Source organism: Pecten maximus, chromosome 1, assembly GCF_902652985.1.
Source record: "Pecten maximus chromosome 1, xPecMax1.1, whole genome shotgun sequence".
In the NCBI taxonomy this organism is placed as follows: Eukaryota; Metazoa; Mollusca; class Bivalvia; order Pectinida; family Pectinidae; genus Pecten; species Pecten maximus.
In genome coordinates this window covers 16,721,119-16,740,560 of record NC_047015.1, presented here as the reverse complement: position 1 = coordinate 16,740,560, position 19,442 = coordinate 16,721,119, and the positions used below count along the sequence as shown (strand labels likewise).

Genomic DNA, 19,442 nt, shown 5'->3' with positions numbered 1-19,442 from the left:
TAATATTTCTTTTTATTGCATTTCATATATACTTTAAAACAAAACTAAAAACATATAAAAATCAAAAGTGTCAAAAAGTGAGGGACTCCGTAACATAATTCTAAGCAGAGACGTAGGCCTATAAGTCTCTGCCTTAAGGATACGTCGTATCTTTGTGACGTCACAAAGAGACGACGTACCCTTAAGGTAAAATGTCAGTTTAAAACATGTTACCGTGCTTCCCAATATGTTAATCATTCCTGGTCGTATATCCATTAGGATGTCAGGCGTTCCGCCCCAAAGTTATTACGCCCAAAATTTCATTCATTACGCCCCAACCATTTCGCCCCGATTGTTACGCCCCAAAACCGTTTGGCCCAAAAAAATTGTCATATCGGCCCCAAAATTCCAGTTCTTCCAAATTTTATGTAGCATATTTTTTTCGCGAAATTTGTTGTGTTATTATTTTAACGAAAACCGTACTGTTATTATTTCTAATAGTTAAAAACCCCTTGTTGAAATTGTGGAAATATATCAGCATGAAATGGAAACGTTCTCGGTGAAACGTAACACTCAAGTCCCTATAGATGGATGCCGGTGCAACGGTCCTCGACCAACATCTATACTTTTGAAACCCCGTTTAGAAATATGATTTGTCTTCCGACATATGAATCTATATCATTTAGTTGTTTTGTTGTTGTTGTTGACTTCTTTCATTGCAATAAACGTTTACGACGGAATATATCGATCAATATTTCTTTACCGGGCCAGGCAATGCGTACAATCTTAATAAATATACACTAAACATAAATAAAACTTGTGAGTAATTAGCAAACACGAAACATGATATGTAAGACAATTCTTCAGTTATGTAAGTAACGTTGTTGTGGCTCGTTTTTGTTTAGTTTTCCGTACAAAAATTGTCATTTGTTCTAAAATAAACAAGGACGCCACTATTTGACATCACAAAGTTGTAGTACCAATCACTACAGATTACGCCTCTTTTGAGTTCAGTGTGCGTTTTGTTGTCGTTTAATTGTGGTTGTTGTAAACAAAATAAAAACAGGAGCCAAATTTTGGCAAGATACTTGGGAAGAGTTAATTTCTGAAAAGGTAAAAACGTTGCAAAGCAGTTAAATGTACTTCGTAAATTGAAATATGTATTAAACAAGCAAACTTTATTAAAGATTTACAAAGCTTATTGTCTATCATTATTTGAATATTGTTGTGAAGTTTGGGATGGGTGTTCTCTCTAGTGATGCAGACAAACTCGAAAAGCTACAGTTAGAAGCTGTCAGAATTATAACTGGGTTACCATCGTACGCCAGCAGAGAATCCCTCTATTCAGAAAGTGGATTGGAACCATCGTGTAACAGACGTTCCAGAAGAAAAATTCAATTATTTTATAAAATTAAAAATCACCTGGTTCCAAAGTACTTATCGTCACTATAATACCTCCTCCTGTTTCAGAAAACTCTCAATACAATCTGCGTGATTCACACAAATTTTCTCTACCAAATTTCCGTCTACAATTAACTAACTCCTCCTCCTTATCATCCTCCATTCGACAGTGGAACCAACTTGATCTTGAAATCAGAAATAGTGTCTTATCCATCCTTTAAAAAATCCCTCGAAAACAGTACTGTAGTTCCAAATTATTATTCTTTCGGTGCTAGAAAATGCATGCTAGACAAGAAACAAATCCAGCACACTTAACAATGACCTATAAAGAGTAAATTTGATTAATTACCGTCACGGCCAATGTGGACACCCAATTGAAGATACATATCACGTTTTCTTTGCTTGTAATACTTATGTGAACCAGAGAATAGCATTGTTTCGTGATATGAATGAGTATATTCCACTAGATCTGCAGTTACTTTTACACGGAAGAAATGATTTATTGCAAGATGAAAATTTAAGAATTTGTCAAGTCACTCAGATATACATGTACATTGCAAACTCAAATAGATTCTGATTTTTCTCCTACACCCCTTATATATTTATATTTTATGTATATATTTACATATGGTATGTTATGTTTTTTGTGTATACAAATAAGTATGTATATATAAAAACACAAATGACGAAGGAAGATAACTTTATGACTCGTGCCCTGACCGGGCCTCGAACTCACGACCTACGACACCCAATCGCCTAGCCAGAAATACTCGCAGCTTACTTAAAAAAGAACGTTACAATGGCGCAGTGATGGTCGGCCCGATACCCTGACATGATCATTGTGGAAGTCGTCTATTAGATGATATGAATACCTGGATCTGGTATTTTCCCAAAAATACATTGCGATCCAGGTATTTATATCATCTTATTACCTTGTTACGGTTATTGTTAATTTATGTTGCCATTATCGCTTTTATGGAGACAGCTCTGGCGTAGGAATATTTGTGGACGAGGACATGAAGAAAACGGACTCGGTGAAGCCAGTATCCGCCTTGAAAATGCACGAATAAAAAGCAATAGCTTATATAGCTTAGGCAATGTTACTGACTTGAAATGTTTATTCAAGTGAGACACTGCTTCTAATTTGACACAAAATATATTTACTCAATTAATAAATTAATAACGTGTTCCGGATTTTAATAATGTGTAATTGGACCCTTATATTAGAAGCTACTTTGCCCTTGAAGCAAGATGTCGGTATCACGGGGAATCTACGAGGCTCTCGCAGAAACCGGCAAATACGATCCTTTATATAAGCCAAGGGTGCATGGTACATTCAACCCTTCGCGGTATTATGGAAAACGTAAGATATCAGTAACATTATTTGAATATACATTTAAATACGCCATTACATGTTCACGTCCTTGACTCCACATGCGGATCTGGACAGTGTTATTTTGACCGTACTGGTATACCGCCGCACTGGAGTGTATGTAGGTCCCTAAGAATTAGAATGTTGTGCGTAGTACAAGGCCTTAAAGATGCGTGTTTCGGTTAAAATGTCAGAAAATGTAGGATAGAAAATCTTTGATTTTTTATTAGTTTTTACTGAAGTAATTACTAGAAATATAGACACAGATGACCGACAGGTGGCTATCTTAGATATTGACTGTGAGTTTGTTATCACTGTTAATTTAATGTATTGGCTAACTTTAGATGTAGTTTTCCTTTGGTCTTTAATTGTGCCCATTCAGGTTTTTGTTGGCAAATTAAATGGTCGACTGGCGACATCTTTGGATTTTGACAGATGAAGTTAGTTGTCAATATTTCTTCTATTGGAAGGATATTGTAGGTTTCCATTGGTCCTAATATATGACAGAAGTATGATCTTTCTCAGATTTCTTATGAACCCCAGTTGTGCCATTTAAATTTAGATTTTTTATCAGAAAAACAAAATGGCCAACAGGTGGCCATCTTGAATTTTAAGAGTTGAAGTTTGTTATCGTTATTTTTTGAAAAGTACTGGAGGGATACGTCTCAAACTTCATTTGTAGGTTCCCCTTAGTGCCTAGTTGTGCAGATTGAATTTCAATTTTTGATCAGAAAAACAAAATGGTTGTACATGCTGTACATACCCATAATTAATTCTGGCTTATTTCAAAGTTTCACAGGTAAGTTAAATTATTCTAAAAAAAAAGTAAAATCCCTTGACCCTCACCTCTACTACAATGTATCGGTATATCAATTCTTTTCATTTTCACCAAATAAAGTAGCAGTACTTGATGAAAGAATCTTGTTTGTCTCTAGCTTCAATGATGGGTGACTGCAGTGGTGTTCTATATATATTGACTAAACACAAACCATATGCATTGAGGTCAGGGGAATGTTTTATCTACACAAAACTCTGATTGAACTTTGGTGAAAGATTCCACTTGAGAGCATGTGGAGATGGTGTATACATAGTATAAAAAGTGTATTAGACTTTCTCTCATGGATACTTAAGCTTCTGTCATGCTATGGATAGTGGCTTTTATTGACATATAATGATAGTTTCGAATTAATTTCAGCTGACAAACCTGTTATGGATGTAAAAATGAAGGAATTGCCATCCTGGATTTCAAGAAGGAATTACTCCCCACAAGGAGCTGCAAGGGCCATTGGGAGAGGTAAAGTTTAAAATATTATTTAAGGAATATAACTTAAATGCTTCTAACACCTAATTTAAGCTTCTTCTCAAGTTCCACCGGTAGAATTAAGCTAAAACTTTCCTGAAGTGATCCTGGATGATCTTATGCAAGTGAGTTTCTGAAAAATAACAACACTTGGCTAAGACCACCGTCTGAAAATGTCATTTTGAAAAATCCATTTTCAACTTTTTCTTAAGTTCCACCAGTTGGTTTCAACTCATACTTGCCTGTGAAATGATGCTAAGATGACTGTCATGCCAAACACAGTATTACACAATCCCAATGGTTATTATAATACCACTATACTGCTACTGAGTATGTATACTACAATAATACTAGGGTCTGTTAAGGTAAGTGACTGCTAAGTGATTTTATAGCAGTGCTGATAACATGCATTCTGACTGACTGAAATTTTCAAAATTTTGATTAAATAATGATAATAATAATATGGTCAAGATCAAGAGCAGGGCCCAATAGGGAATAAGTTTTGCAATGTTCACCGAAATATCCAGGTGTCGTGAGCAATGCAGGTCCCTTGAGTCGCTTGTCACTTTTGCGTTCACTCATCATAATAATATAAGCCACCTTTTGCTATACCTCCATGTTGTAGGATGAAATTTGATTGTACAGGATCGGGGAAAGAATATGCCTGCTGCATCTCGCTACATGTCATAAGAGGCAACTTACTGTTGGTGCCCCTGCATGGTTGATGTCTTTTACTCTTTTGTCTTTTTTTAAGGGACACCAGAAAGCTCAAGAATAAGGCATGGTGTATCCCACTGCATGTTGATTGTAGTTGGTGACTAAAAGTGGGCATGGGCCCCCAGAAGAATCAGGGATTTTTTCAGTGTCTTCTATAAGGGGCCATTGAAGTGAACCAAATCAGTCTTCTGACCCCATTACAGCACTTGGAATCTTAAACTTAAATCTTTCCTCTCTTTCGTCACTACTCTGTATTTCTTTGTTTTCTTACTTTAGGTGTCTCCTTTACACCTGTCGTTATGTGACCCTGCAGCTGGCTGTTGGTGTCTCCTTTACACCCATCCTTATATAACCGTGACTGTTGGTGTCTCCTTTACACCCGTCCTTATATAACCGTGACTGTTGGTGTCTACTTTACACCCATCCTTATATAACCGTGACTGTTGGTGTCTCCTTTACACCCGTCCTTATATAACCGTGACTGTTGGTGTCTCCTTTACACCTGTCCTTATATAACTGTGACTGTTGGTGTCTACTTTACACCCGTCCTTATATAACCATGACTGTTGGTGTCTCCTTTACACCCATCCTTATATAACCGTGGCTGTTGGTGTCTCCTTTACACCTGTCCTTATATAACCCTGGCTGTTGGTGTCTCCTTCACCCCCATCCTTATATAACCCTGGTTGTTGGTGTCTCCTTTACACCCATCCTTATATATATATAACCCTGGCTGTTGCCAGAATGTTACACCACTAAAAACAAAACAAAAAATGTAGGATGAAATCTGTATTTTTGTATTAATTAAGTATTGACTAGAATAGATTCACATAGACTGATGCAACCAACATTCCAACTAAGCCTACATTCTTTGTTGAGTGGGTTTGAAATGTAATGGAGTCATATTTGCAAGTGATTGCCCGAAATAATTTCTACATTTTAACAAATTTATTTACAAGATTTTCCATTTCAGGCTTTTGGAGTTTCAAGTTGAAGTATGTTACATGTAAAAATGGTAACTGGAAGGTACTCCCAATCCTGTGTATACCAGTTGCACTCAACGAAGCACGTGACCATTTCCACCATGTCTGTATGTATATTGATTAAGAATACAAGTTTTCATTTGAGCCTTTCCATGCTAATTTTCTCAAAATCTGGACATTCTGGGAAAAATACAAAACAAAACCCCAATTTTTCCAAATATGGATAAAAAAGTAAGACAATTATCTGAAATTTGTTTAGTTACAACTTACAAGGAGAATTCTAGATCTTGTTTAGCTAGGAAATCATACATCTAAGCAAGAATTGTATTTTGGAGGGAACTTTTTTATCAACAAAATATGGAGAATTTAAATTTTTAGCAAAATGAATATTTTGTAATGGATGAATTTGAATTCATACAACCCTTTATTTTTGCAGTGATAGATCGATGATAAATATTACATTATGTAAGAATGAAAACATGACTTTACCATGGAAATAAGAAATACAACACAAGGGAGTATCTTCCCTGTTTTGATCATGTTGCTCTTGTTATTTTCCTATTGTCATACATAGCCCTACATGCCTCCCGACTACATTTAACATGTATCAGGACTGATGCCCTAATCCATATATCTATTCATCAGCAATATTTGTTAATAATAATGTCACATCCACAACAACATTTATCATTTATATGTTAAACATGACATTGAAGTTTCTTGTGATTGTTTTCATGTACAATTTATGATTTCTAAATTAGAGAGCATGCAAAGAGGGGATAGCTCCTACAAGCTCTGACAAACATTTTCTCGTGGAAGATGGTTAAAAAAAACCCAACTTATCACTGTTACTAAGTAATTTTGTTAATGATATTATGTTTACAGTTGACAAGCGGAAGTATCATTGATGATGGAGTGCTAGTATGGAATATGTTCCAGTGGATGGACTGTAGACTGAATATATAGACACTTCTTGATTTGTTTTGTAACTTAAGAAATAATAAAAAGTTTTGGGAGAGATTAAGTTTCATTTTTTTTTTATTTGGTTGATCCCGTGGTTACTGCCACAGTCACAGAGAGAAGTTGCTGTAAAAGGTATACATATACAGGTCTTAAAAAAAGAAATAGGTCCCTACCCCACTGTCAAATCTTAATTGGATCTATACAAGATTAAACTTTTCTATACGTTTCCCATCTTTCCTCTTCCTCTGAATCATTTCGAAACAAGGGGAACCTACATAGATAAGTAATCTGAGATAGATTGCTCAAGAACTTTCACCTGGCACCATTTTTGTTTCTCAGATTTCTAAAAATTACTTGGTTATCATACATAACATTGAATGGCAGAGAACCGACACATCAACTTGTAAATATCTTGTACTTCTTGAGATATAGCGATTAACAAAATTCAACTGACAAAATTCAACATGGCTGCCTGTCGGCCATTTTATATTCCTGGTCAAACTCTATATGGAACAAGATCTACTAGTGACCAAGGGGCCCCTACATATCAAGTTTAAGATAGATTGTACCAGTTCTTCTCAGAAATAGGGGTGAGCTTATAGTCCAAACTGACAAAATTCAAAATGGTTGCCTGTTGAACTTTTTAAAACCATCAGACTCAAAATTGAACGGGTACAACGAGAGATGAACTGGAACCAACGTAATTTCAGTCATATCCAAGTACTTCTTAAGAAATGGCGATAAAAAAGTTCAACCACCACAAATAAAAATGGCGCTGTCGGCCATTCTGTTTTCCTGATAAGATTCAAAATGAAATGGGCAAAACTAGGAACCAATGGGAACATATATATGTGAAGTTTGCGAAAGGTCTTTCCTTTAATTCTAAACAAATTGGCATTCACAGCCATATGATCATGAGTGTTGTAATGTTCTTATATCTACAAGAATATAAATACATGTATTGTTTTACTGGTCTATTTTTCTATTCACTCTTGAATCTTATCGGACTTCTTTTGGTCAATCTTATTAACATCAGCTGTTACATGGCCACATTGACAGCAAATTAAGCACCTTCAGATGTTCAGGCGTAGTACGTAGAAAATGAAGACATATAACAGCTGATTTTAATCAGATTGTCTTTCGGTTTTCTGTCCAGACCAAAAATACAAAATGTATGCTTGAATCTTCATCAGGGGAACTCTTAATGTCAATGGCAATCAATAGGCGAGACTGATCGAGGAAACGCTAACTGAAATAAATGTCTCAAAATCACGGGGCGCCGACTGTATTCATCTGGAAAAAAACATGTTTGAAGTGCGCAAAGAAATATTGATATCACTTAAAGTCGTGGAAGGGTTGATGTACATGGACAAAATTAACCAAACTAATTGAAGAGAAAGAATCGGCGTAAGCATTTGACACCGTTCTTCATAAACAATCTGTTTAATCAAGTTGGATGGCTATGACATTAGAGGTCAAAACTCAAGGTTGGATCAGGAACTTCATGGAAGACAGAAAACAATGAGTTATTGTTTATGGAGAAGCATCAAACTTGGAAAGAGAAGAATAAATTGGGGAAGCATGCTTGGACTGATCCCCATATTGCTCTTAATCAATTACCTCATTGAACATGTAAAGCGAAAATGTTTGCCAGTGGTGCAAAAGATAAAATGGAAAGTACAGAAAACTACTGCATAAAAATTTCAAGCAAGCTTACATATCAATCATACAAACATATTTAATATATATAAATATAAATATTTAATGAAAATATCAGAATTTGATTGTTATTGTGTTCAGGTAGCAGTTTCTGTTTGGTCAGGTAAAGGGACAGTCAAGCTAAAACTGTTTTTGCGAAAACAATAAAGACTGCTATATACCTGAACACAACAAGGGCCCGATGGGCCCGAATCCCTGACCTGCAATGCATTGATCTTTTCATATATGGATCCTGAAGTTATTTGAAAGCATGCTACAGGGCCAATATAATGTCTCGGCTTTTTGGCTATGCAGAAGTCATTTAAAGATCTAAGCATACTTGACCGACGTGACCTTGAATGTGAGTCGGGATCATTCATTTGAACAAACTTGGTAGCCCTTCACCCAGCATGCTACAGACCCAATATCAACTTCCTGGGACTCAAAGGCGTTTAAAATTTCAGCCTATTTGATCCCTATGACCTTGAACAATACTGTTTTTAAAACATTCTGTACGTAGGTGCTTTTAAAGGAATGCATATGGCTTCTCACGACATAGAATGCTTTGCATGCCAAAAATCGATGATGGACGACGAAGGGCGGTCTAACTTTATTAGTGAAAATCACAACAGAATTTCGATCAAGATTGGAGGCAAGATCAATATCCCATTAATTGTTTGATATTTACAAACAATGAAAAATTATCCAACCAAATTTTTGATCAAAACTCTTCCTTATTAAATAAATAATTATGAAAATAGAGAACTGAAATAAAAATTTCAATGAATGAGGTTATTAAAAAACTAATTCTGGTTAACGACCTCTCTTTTGATTTAATGTTCAGAGAAAAGCACATTAATATCAGTTTGTGATGAGTGGTATCTTGTTTATTTCTGAATTATTAGAGGTTGAAAAAAATGTGCGCCGCCCGGGAATCGAACCCGGGTCGCAAGAATGGGAATCTTGCATGATACCACTACACCAGCGGCGCGTTACTTCAACTGCTGGAAATTGAAAATATATATTAGCAGACATTATCAATTTTGTCTTATTATGTCACTTTGTGTATTAAAATTGCTTCAACTGAGTAAGTAGATCAATGTTCTCAATCCATATTTTAAATATTCATCTTGAAATTTAGAAAATATACTATTAATAAATGTCAACAAAGCGCACATGGTTGCGCACTACCGATGCGCATAAATCGATTTGAAACGGAAGTAACCACGGGATGTACGCTTTGTCAAGAGGACCCAGAAAAATTGTTGCTAGCACCCGCAGAGGTAAGATTCATTTTAAAAATACTCTCGCTATATGTAACAGTGTGATCCCATGTGTGTGTCATTTTGAAGAAAAAGTGTTCTGTTTCGTTTCTAAATGTATTTATTTTCTCTTAGGTCCTGCTACGCAACTCGACAACCTTGAAATTAAGGACACCGAGAAAGAACCTTCGAACGGCGTTATAATGAGGTTTGTTTGCAAGTGAAAGTGCCCGTGTCACATGATCATACGAGCTATATTAATTTCATCTTGTATTCTGTTTTCTGTGTTATTTTTTTCGAAAGAATTTGGCAAGGTTACGGATTTACCTTTCTATCCACGTGTTTACCGATTTCGTCATCTGATCATTCAACAACATTCATATGAAACTAGGCCTAGACTCGTATACAAATCCTGGCATATTTGAACACGATTTACGTGAAAAAGTAGGAGCAATCACATGAAGTTGATATGTTATCAATTACTCTAAAAAACATATAGGATACCTTTCTTCTCTAGACCTACTGTATATAATTATAAGCTGCCCGTGCCGCCTTTCGGACAAGGATAAAAAAAAAGAGATAAATATATACTCTATCAGAAGGTTTAAACTCCAGTATATGCAACTTTCTCTAAATAATCTTGGAGAATAAAAGAATCAATATGGATATATTTTGTAGTTCCTGAATATATCCCAATCATAAACTGGGCCATTTTATTCAATTCAAAAATTATTTTATTATTCCAAATATATACAAATACATGTTCAATATACATACAATCAATAAACCTAATTATATTAGAAATTTAAATATTATTTATGTATATTATTATCATTTGTTAAGGTTTTTTTTTTTATTTTATCTTAATTCAAATAATGTTTTATATTGAAATATCTTGTTTTTAATGTTTCTGTAACTATCCTTCAAAACATATATCAGATCAAAACATTAGTGGAAGGGTTCGTCATTGATTACAAACCGTTTGGTTTTAATATATCTCAAATCTTACTTGGAACAAGTGTACTACTTGTACTGAAGCACCATAACTGAATGCCCAACTTATTATGTTTCAAGATTATACTGTACGTAATTATATAAGTTGAAATATTGATATAACAGCAGATGAAATTCACTCTAACATGTCCTTATTTACAATTGTTGTCAAAAGTCCGAAAATTCTTTTGCTGTTTCCATTGGAAGTAACAAGTTGGAATTTGGATTTTACTTGCACATGTTTACTTTATGAGATGACTATAGCTATTAAACAGTATTGTGTCATTGTGAAGTAAACAATTGTCTAATAAGTCCAAAAAGTTATATTATTAAGGTGCAACGTTTTGCATCTACTTACATGTCAAAAAGTACTTCTTTGTCTGATTTCAATGTCAGTTATAATTACAGTCTTACTCTCTTAACATCCTCCACCTTAGTCTCATCCCATGTATTCTAATTCTGGACTGTCCTGGAATTGTTTCCTGTTCCCTTCACTTTACTTCCTCCTGTTAGCTTTGGTCTGCCACACTTTAATTTAAGGCAATGAAATATGTTTAAACCAAACATCTATCTATATAACACAGAAAGATTTGATGCATACAATATCAAAACTTCTTTGGGATGCAAATATTAAAAATTATTTATCCACTGGGGTAAAATGTAAAATCAGCTCAAAATTTAGGTTTTCTATTACTATAAATTTATACTGGAGCCCATTTCCTTTTTTCAGTTAATCATAATATAATTGCTATTTGAGATAAAGCATATTAGAAATTAATTGAATATTCAAATAGGCTGGGAAAGTCCATCACGAAAAAAAGAAATGGATATTACAGATCAATGTGATGGTGTCTCAAATTCAGATTCCTTATACTAATTCCTTATATGTGACAGCTTGGGTTTTTTTTCAATTCCATATCCTTTTGATAAAAATGAAAATGATTTAACTTTAATCAATCACATCCGACACACTGGAGCTTAGTATTGAAACACAATTACTGGCCATACAATAAAATTGATTGAAAAAAGAAAAATTCACAATGATCCCATTATGGTACTTTTCTCCAGACCTAACAATATAGTTAATAAGCTAAAGGTTGTGGTGTCTTAACTTATCTAGTGTCAGGTCATCAGCATAATAGTCTTACATTTAATTTACAATGTTCTTTTTTGTCTTGGTATAGGCATATAGTTTATGCATTTAGTGTTATATTCAAAACATTTACACTATATATATAGACTTGCATTATTCATTTCCGTTTTAGTTCACCGAGACCATACTTCAACCCCCATGCTGTAAGGCGTGGAGGCGGAAACTTCCAGCGACCACAAAATGCAAATGGATCCCAGCTGGAAACCTCTTCACAAATTCAACATGAAGAACTTGTCCGATTTGTAATGCAATGTAATTTCATTTTATGATGTTTCATAACTCTCTGGTATTATAATTAAGCACTGATCTGTCTTTATAATTTGATAATAAATGATAGTTTTACATATTTTGCAGATAAATTGTTTCATATGTTTGTTGTTCCCATATTTAATTTTAAATTTGATATCCCACACTCTTTGCTGCTTTATTTACATCCATTTTCAACTACATGTATGATGTATTCCAAAAATTATTTGTTACAGATGTTAAAGTCATAGCACACTAACCATTGTAATCAGTACTGTCCAAATCAACATGGTTATTACTTTATTTGTTTTTGAATTTGTCAAGTTTGAGAAATTAATTTAATTGATTTTGTAATTACAGCATGGTCCAAAGTGAAAAATGAGATGGAAATGTCTTCACGGAATTCCAATCAAAGAGATGGTAAAATTGATAATTATTTACTGAAACAAAAAAGAAAAAAGAAAAGAAAGTGTTTAAAAATGATGTTATTTTATGAATTTTCAAAAGTGGTCATTAGTTCTTACTTTATTGCATTAAAAGTAGAAGCTAAGATTTTGTCAACTATCCCAATTAAAATTGGTTAACTACTAATTTACTAGATTCTGTAGATGTGGTCACTCATGTACAGGTGGTTTCGAAAAAAAACATTCCCTACTTTCAATATGAAATTGTACACACAATAACTATGTATTATCCAATGACGCCTCGGTTTTTCTTTGATCTTTTGTTGGCGATATATTGCATACTATGTGATATTTCAAATATCACATATGTGATATCTGAAATATCACATGGCATTTCTGATTGGTCTTGAGGTCTTGAGGCGGGGCCAATTTCAAATGTAGGCGTGACAAATGAACAAAGACAGGAAATGCATTTCAAACAAAATTTAATGAAATACGAGTGCCGTTTAGAAATTTTCCGTCTTCTTTCTTCATCTTGTATGCACGTACAGCCCTGCTGCGATGTACCGTTCTGTCCATAATGAGTTGTTCATCAAAACCTGACCAAACAGAATATAAAACCCTGTTAATATTTTATTAAGTAAAATCCATTTTAACAGGTCAGTAAAAAAAGCATACATTACATGATTACATATAAAATTTCAGTCATTTAAAAAAAATGGTTATACAGATTACGCTAAATGTAACAATATACTTTCGTTGCACAAAAATCCTATCATAAACAAAATAGTGATGAAAATGATAACAAGACGAGTGGATAAAAATACCGATTAACCGATTCATTGATTTCTTTATGAACAATTTCACGGATTTTGAAAGGATTTTGTGACATTGTGAACGTCGAAATTTACGAAAAATATTTCATTTCACAATTTGTTCAAACGATATGATTTTACACTTACCTGCTTGGTAAAGGGAAGTAGCGCAGGTCCTCTTTCCGGAATGGTTTATGTAATTTCCCTCGAATCCTACAGCCTTTCACATGTTTTTCACATTACCATTCAGTTCATTTACAACAATTGGCTGAGTTAATTCCTTGGTATCAACTATTCCAATGTCAGTAGCTACCGTGTCACTATCTTCAAGTTCATACTCATACTTATCTACGGCCTGTGATAATGTTATATCGTCGAGGTCAGTGAACACATCGACATCAGTGATCAGTACCTGATCCGTCATGGTTGACAGTCTCACTAGAAATGAATGGGCTACTGTGACAGAAAACAAAACGTGTCAGAAATTGGCGGGAAACATATCACAGTGACAGGTTCTGATCAATTTTATAGCTCCACCCCTAGGCACGTGGGTGACAAAACCTCGACTGTCATTGGATAAAACAGATACAAAATGGGTACTCGTGACGTATCGCATATATCACACTCGTGTGATATATCCGATACATCACTCGTACCCATTATGTATCTATTACGTGATAAGGTTGTTTAGAAAAAATTACATACTAAAACTAGGCTGTATATACATTATTCTTAAAAAAATATTGACCATCACTTGTAGTGTTATGTAATACTTTGATTCCGACACATTTGTATATTGCAACAATTAATTTTTTTTCCAGGTGGACCAGTTGTTTACAAGGACAAAATGCATAATCCTAGTTTACAGGGTAAGATAGAGTTTTTCCACGTCTTGTGTTTCACGTTTCATAGAAACTCCAAACATTTTCCTCTGTATCATTTGGGATACTCTTATATATTTTATAGATGTCTGGCTAATTAAAGAAGGAAGTAAATTACCCCTAAATAAAATTCATGCTGTATGATGGAATAATGATAGCTGATGAATAATATTGACTGTTTACATAATTATGAAAATGTTTCAGGTTTTGAACCATTTGACCTTGCAAGCTACTGGGGAACCAGAACCATGCAAAAAATTACAGGCTCAAGCTGAAGAAGCAGACAATTGATTATTGCCAGATGTCTTTCAAGCTGTCCCACAGTGATACAGGGTCAGCTACCACCCCTTGTGCCTTGATGGACTTTGACTTAACAACACAGCAAGTAAACATAAGTCAAAGTGGAGGTCACACTGTGGTACCAAAGGGATGATATGAGATTGTATGACAGAGTAAATTTTCTGTAAACTTTTTTTCGGTTTTATATATTGTTGGTTTTGTACAATGAATTGATATTGTAGCTCTGATGTCCCAATCAGAACCTCTATGGCTCAACATGTTATGAAGGCAACATTTTATTCATTCTCGTAGCAGAAAGAAGTTTACAGAAGAGGCTGTACAGTAGAGATTGTGTGAAAATGTATTTTTGTGTGACAAAAAGTAACTGTTTTAATATTTTATCCTGGACTGGGGAAAATTTGAATCTATAGTGTAAAAGTAAATCAATGATTGAATATAGTTCATTTTATCATAAATTGTTGTACATTATTTTAACTGTGTTAATGAATGTTGATGTATGGGGTATAGATGAAGAATTGTGTATATTGTGTATATTGTGTACAAGTAAAGTACATTATATGTTAAGCTGTGTTGATTTATATTTAGCTTGCATGGTACAGAGTGCTCATGAGCTTGGCCAGCATCTGTTGTTTATCAAAAACTCACCACAAAGCAATGAAAACAAGATAACAAAACTTGATATATCTACAAATAATTTATTTACAACATTTAAATATCACACTTGTTAAATCAATATGATGACCAACATTTCATATAAAAACTTTTTTACTAAAATTCAACAATACTTCATGCTCACACGTTTACTCTTTAATTTTTTCTTCTTCTTTCACACTGAAGGTCACATTTACAGTTTTATCACACTTCATCAACTAGTCTGAATTTTCCATGAAGTGGGGTTGGATAAACATTAAAGAACTTTTTGTATATGACTACACCTTTTTGTACAGGTGCAAAAAGTGGACTATCTGGCTTTGGGTTGAGGCGCTCACATGATACTATAACCTTCCCATCACATATGGCCGAAATGGTGTAGTTGCCCGAAATATCCACCTGTCAATAAAAAGTGACCAAGATTCAAAAGATTGTTTTATGAAAACCAAAATATATGAATGTTTCCCCTCCTCCCTTTACTATGTATTGCTTTTTTTGCACTCCATTGATTTTTGACCTGTAGGTCAAGATCACGCAGCAACTTGGTCAAAGTTTTGCCAAGATATCTTCAACGGTTGAGAAATTATAGCCTGGACAAAACTCTAACTTAGTTGACATTTGACCTCGAGATCAAGGTCACAATGATCCAATAACACTGACAGGGCACAGCATTTATTCTGTTAGTGATCAAGATATACAGCAATTTTCATAAAGGTGTCCTAAAAGGTTAAAGAGTTATCCCCCAGAAAATAACTATTGGGAAAAATAAGCATTTATTTAACTGATATTGAGGTCAAGGTTACAGATCTAGAGACCTAATGGCAGTACACTACACATCAGGTTTAGGTGATGAACCTATCCTCAAAAAAGTTTCATCAACATATCGGGTATCTTCAATGGTTTAGAGTTAACAAGTATATAGCCCAGACAAGAAATTAATAAAAGCTTATATATATATGCTAATGCTCCCTTCAATTGATGGGGAGACATAATTAGCAATGAATAGTTTTATCAAGAGATCACAACCACTGTGTAGGAAAGAATCTGGATATAGGTACCAGGCGAAGCGGAGTTGGACAGACCGGACGAGGATAGGAGGTCAGTTTATGCAATATCTATCATATTTGTAGTTGTTGTATATAGTTGATACTCTGCAGACATATTTGTTGAATCCATCTACTGGCAATGAATCAAGAGTATGTCATTATTGGTGTATTTAGTTATCGGCACATGTAAACATGCCATCTAGTACCGACAAATATCAGCACTGGTAACTTCAACACAACCAAACGCAGCTTTCTAGTGCTTTTAAAACACAAATAATAAGTCGGTTTATTCAATTATTATGCCTGGAAACTTAATATTTACAGAAATTTTGGTTGACCTTTAGCCATGGAAGCTTCCTGTCAAATTTCATTTAATTTTGTTATGAAGAAGAATTTGAAAATGTGAATTGTTTACGGATGCACAACGAAAGACAGACAAAAGGTGGCTAAAATATGTCACTTGAGACTTGGCACATGGTCCCTAACATTCCCATCTCTAGTTTTATTGAAATTGGTTCTCAAGTTCAGGAAGAGTTTGCTGGACAATTTTTTCTATGGATGAACAATAGCCAGCAAGCTGATTCAAGTATACCCTCCCCCCAACCTAACATGTCTGATCATCTTGCCCTCATCTAACAATTGCCATATGACCTTGCATTATTGACCTCTGAATCTGATAACGAATAGGAACAAGCATTCCAAGTTTGATTATCATCTATGCCGTGCACTTAATTATGCAAACATGTTTTAACGATAGACAGACCAACATTTATAAGGAAACAGATGACAGTAATGCTATTTCTTCTCTGTAACTCCTCCGGATAAATATGCCTGAATCTTATCTCAAAATGTCAGACGATGAACAGATCTAGACAAACTACATTGGCAAACTTACATTTTCTCCTGGATAAAATCGAAGGCCATTCTGTTTCACAAGAACTTGACCTCCATGAACAAATGCACCATCCTGCACTCTGATACCCCTATTCCTCCTTCTTGCTCTGCCAGTATCCATTGTGGATCTCCCTGCCCCACCTCTCATCTTTTTAGCAGTCCTTATCTGGACAACAGGTAAACCTGAAAGTGAAAATAAGATGAAGAAACCAGATTAAATTAGTGAGAGCACAATATTATGATGTCAAGTGCCCCGACAAAAATAGAACCTGGGGTCACTGGCATGATAAGCCTCTTGAGCCAAAGAAGCATGCTCATTCAGCTGAGTGACAGAGACCATATTTAACACTTTGTACAAGCCACACCGACCAGTTCCTTTTACATAATTAGTAAGCCAGAGGTCCCAGGTTTGATCTCTAGAAGGGACAATAATTTAAATTCTATCAATCATGTGGTCCATTACATTCAATGGCGCCAATGTAGGAAAAAGGGAAAAATACTGAGCCTTGCTCCACAAGCATCGCTGTAACCCTTGGAAACTTGAGGACGAGCTCTTTCCTGGAGGGGGAGTATAAAACCCTATTTAGCTTGATCGGTTGAGAATAAGTCTAGTAAGCCAGATGTTCCAGGTTCAATCCCCAGGGGAGTCTTTGTCTATATGCCTATAGGTTGCTGGCCAACTTCAACAATTTGAAGGAAAAATGAGGAGTGGCAAAACAGGTAGATAAATTATTTTTTTTACATTTTTCTAGAAGCTAATTATGCTTTTAAAACCTCCATTTCATTGGCCTAATGCTGGCTCTAAAAATAACATTTAATTTTACCACAATGCTTAATTGATTTCCTGTTGGAAGGGAAACCCACAAGACAACAACGACCTAGTTAAAAATCTGACATGACATTATCACTTAAGGTAATTTTGACATGACATTATTGCTTAAGGTAATTTTTACTGTTTTTTGACATAACCATCTTAGTTACCTTCTTTGTTGATAAATGTCTAAAACTTACAGATATAAGTAATGACTTTAGTGAAAATTGGAGCATTTCCATTTTTTTGACAAATTGTTTTATTCGAATAACAGAAAAATACGACTTTTCCAACCCAATAAAACAATTGTTTTTAACATGATTTAAGAGAAAATGGTTTTGGTTTTAGAATTTTTACTCAAATAAACAAAATACCCAATTACATGTAAGCATTACCCGATTAAATGGAAGGTACTGTATATTCAAATAAAAGCTTGATGAAGTATTTGGCTCTACTTGGTGATGGTTTAATGATTTAAGTGTGTCTGTGGTGGGACAGGAGACAATGTCTTGTGGTAATTTGTTCCACTCATATGCAGTTTTTGGAAAGTTTTTCTAGCTAGGGTTTCGAAATGGTGTATTTTAAATGAAAGCTGGTGCCTATGCCTGGAATACCTAGTGAGGGGATTCCGGAGTTAGCCCATCAGATTTCATTATAGCAACTGTGTTGTTGACGATGTTATACAACATGGTTGGACAAGCATCTCTTCATCTGTCTGCTAGGAGGTACAATTTCAGGTAGTCCAGCATTTCAGACACACTGGATGTGCTGTGATTGTACATGTACCGATGTTTGTTTAGGATGTAGCGTGCAGCCCTGCATTGGACCATTGCTATTTTGTGTATGTTGGATTGGGTGTGTGGTTCCCATACTCCAATGATGGTCGTACTATTGATTTGTATGTCTGCAGTTTGACCAGGGACGTATAAGATATATATGTCCCTGAGTTTGACTGATGTTGAGCCAGAGACGTAAATACCACATATACACATCTCTGGTTGAGTCATTTTTAGATTTCATCTCGGAAAGCCAAGAGTTTAGGTCAGATTGGATGGCAACACCTAAATACTTTGCCCGATCAACATGCTTTAATATATGCCCATGTAATTGAGTTGTTGACTGTGGGGGTTTTGGTTTTAGTATCAGCAGATAACTGCATTTACTTGAATGGAAAGCCATCTTCAATTTTTGCTTCCAAAGTGAAAATTTGTCAAGATTTTTCTTAAGCGTCACTATGCAACACTCTTTGTCTTGACAACCAAGTATGTAATGGTGCCATCTGCATATACTGATATAGTAGCATGAAGACCCACAGGGATATCATTTATGTAGAGAAATAAACTGGGATTCAAAAAGCGTACGATCTGTAAGAAAAGCGATCAGTATCCAAGTTGAACTTCAAATATATGCATTGGATTTTCAAGGCTATATACACCCAAAAGAAACAACAAACCATTGAAAGATGATAATAAATTTGGAACCATCCTTTGACAGCATTTTGTCATGGAGGCTGACATCTTGAAAGTAGTTCGAATGAGAGAGTGATATATTAATACGCTAGTTAACCTATTGA

General features: G+C 34.9%; 3 protein-coding genes, 1 long non-coding RNA gene and 1 other non-coding gene across 6 annotated transcripts; 2 read left to right on the top strand and 3 right to left on the bottom strand.

Moving 5' to 3' along the window:
* Nucleotides 1-2,393: 2,393 nt before the first annotated feature.
* Nucleotides 2,394-6,772, top strand: LOC117326336 (putative ATP synthase subunit f, mitochondrial). The gene is made up of 4 exons (XM_033883048.1): nucleotides 2,394-2,743; nucleotides 3,948-4,046; nucleotides 5,743-5,859; nucleotides 6,638-6,772. The coding sequence occupies exons 1-4, from the start codon at nucleotides 2,632-2,634 to the stop codon at nucleotides 6,658-6,660; spliced, it is 351 nt and encodes a 116-aa protein (XP_033738939.1). The 5' UTR covers nucleotides 2,394-2,631; the 3' UTR covers nucleotides 6,661-6,772.
* Nucleotides 6,773-9,333: 2,561 nt separating this feature from the next.
* Trnag-ccc lies at nucleotides 9,334-9,404 on the bottom strand. The gene has a single exon. It is a non-coding gene; the product is annotated as a tRNA-Gly (tRNA).
* A 189-nt stretch (nucleotides 9,405-9,593) lies between these two features.
* LOC117326314 (MAPK regulated corepressor interacting protein 2-like) lies at nucleotides 9,594-15,031 on the top strand. 2 transcript variants are annotated; one of them, XM_033883011.1, is made up of 6 exons: nucleotides 9,594-9,696; nucleotides 9,811-9,882; nucleotides 11,927-12,073; nucleotides 12,428-12,487; nucleotides 14,108-14,155; nucleotides 14,372-15,031. In XM_033883011.1, the coding sequence occupies exons 1-6, from the start codon at nucleotides 9,645-9,647 to the stop codon at nucleotides 14,440-14,442; spliced, it is 450 nt and encodes a 149-aa protein (XP_033738902.1). In that variant the 5' UTR covers nucleotides 9,594-9,644; the 3' UTR covers nucleotides 14,443-15,031. The 2 variants fall into 2 exon arrangements, with proteins under 2 accessions (XP_033738902.1, XP_033738910.1); XM_033883019.1 differs by having other exon boundaries at nucleotides 9,595-9,696; nucleotides 9,811-9,883; nucleotides 11,934-12,073.
* Nucleotides 12,940-13,745, bottom strand: LOC117326331. Its single transcript, XR_004532468.1, has 2 exons — nucleotides 13,434-13,745; nucleotides 12,940-13,070 (listed from the first exon to the last, which is right to left on the bottom strand). It is a non-coding gene; the product is annotated as an uncharacterized LOC117326331 (long non-coding RNA).
* A 257-nt stretch (nucleotides 15,032-15,288) lies between the features above and the next one.
* On the bottom strand, nucleotides 15,289-19,426 carry LOC117326327 (50S ribosomal protein L27-like). The gene is made up of 3 exons (XM_033883032.1): nucleotides 19,323-19,426; nucleotides 17,060-17,241; nucleotides 15,289-15,517 (listed from the first exon to the last, which is right to left on the bottom strand). Exons 1-3 carry the CDS (start codon nucleotides 19,384-19,386, stop codon nucleotides 15,323-15,325), a joined length of 441 nt encoding a protein of 146 aa, XP_033738923.1. The 5' UTR covers nucleotides 19,387-19,426; the 3' UTR covers nucleotides 15,289-15,322.
* Nucleotides 19,427-19,442: the final 16 nt, after the last annotated feature.

Bases quoted from the DNA above. Each gene is read 5' to 3' on its own strand.
- LOC117326336 (XM_033883048.1), top strand. From the start codon at position 2,632: ATGTCGGTATCACGGGGAATCTACGAGGCTCTCGCAGAAACCGGCAAA. The intron at 2,744-3,947 runs GTAAGATATCAG...AATTAATTTCAG, and splicing joins TTCGCGGTATTATGGAAAAC to CTGACAAACCTGTTATGGAT. The intron at 5,860-6,637 runs GTATGTATATTG...TTATGTTTACAG, and splicing joins TGACCATTTCCACCATGTCT to TTGACAAGCGGAAGTATCAT.
- LOC117326314 (XM_033883011.1), top strand. From the start codon at position 9,645: ATGTACGCTTTGTCAAGAGGACCCAGAAAAATTGTTGCTAGCACCCGC. The intron at 9,697-9,810 runs GTAAGATTCATT...ATTTTCTCTTAG, and splicing joins TGTTGCTAGCACCCGCAGAG to GTCCTGCTACGCAACTCGAC. The intron at 14,156-14,371 runs GTAAGATAGAGT...AAAATGTTTCAG, and splicing joins GCATAATCCTAGTTTACAGG to GTTTTGAACCATTTGACCTT.
- LOC117326327 (XM_033883032.1), bottom strand. From the start codon at position 19,386: ATGTCAGCCTCCATGACAAAATGCTGTCAAAGGATGGTTCCAAATTTA. The intron at 17,242-19,322 runs GTTTGTTGTTTC...TTTCACTTTCAG, and splicing joins TTTATTATCATCTTTCAATG to GTTTACCTGTTGTCCAGATA. The intron at 15,518-17,059 runs GTAAGTTTGCCA...TTTTATTGACAG, and splicing joins GATTTTATCCAGGAGAAAAT to GTGGATATTTCGGGCAACTA.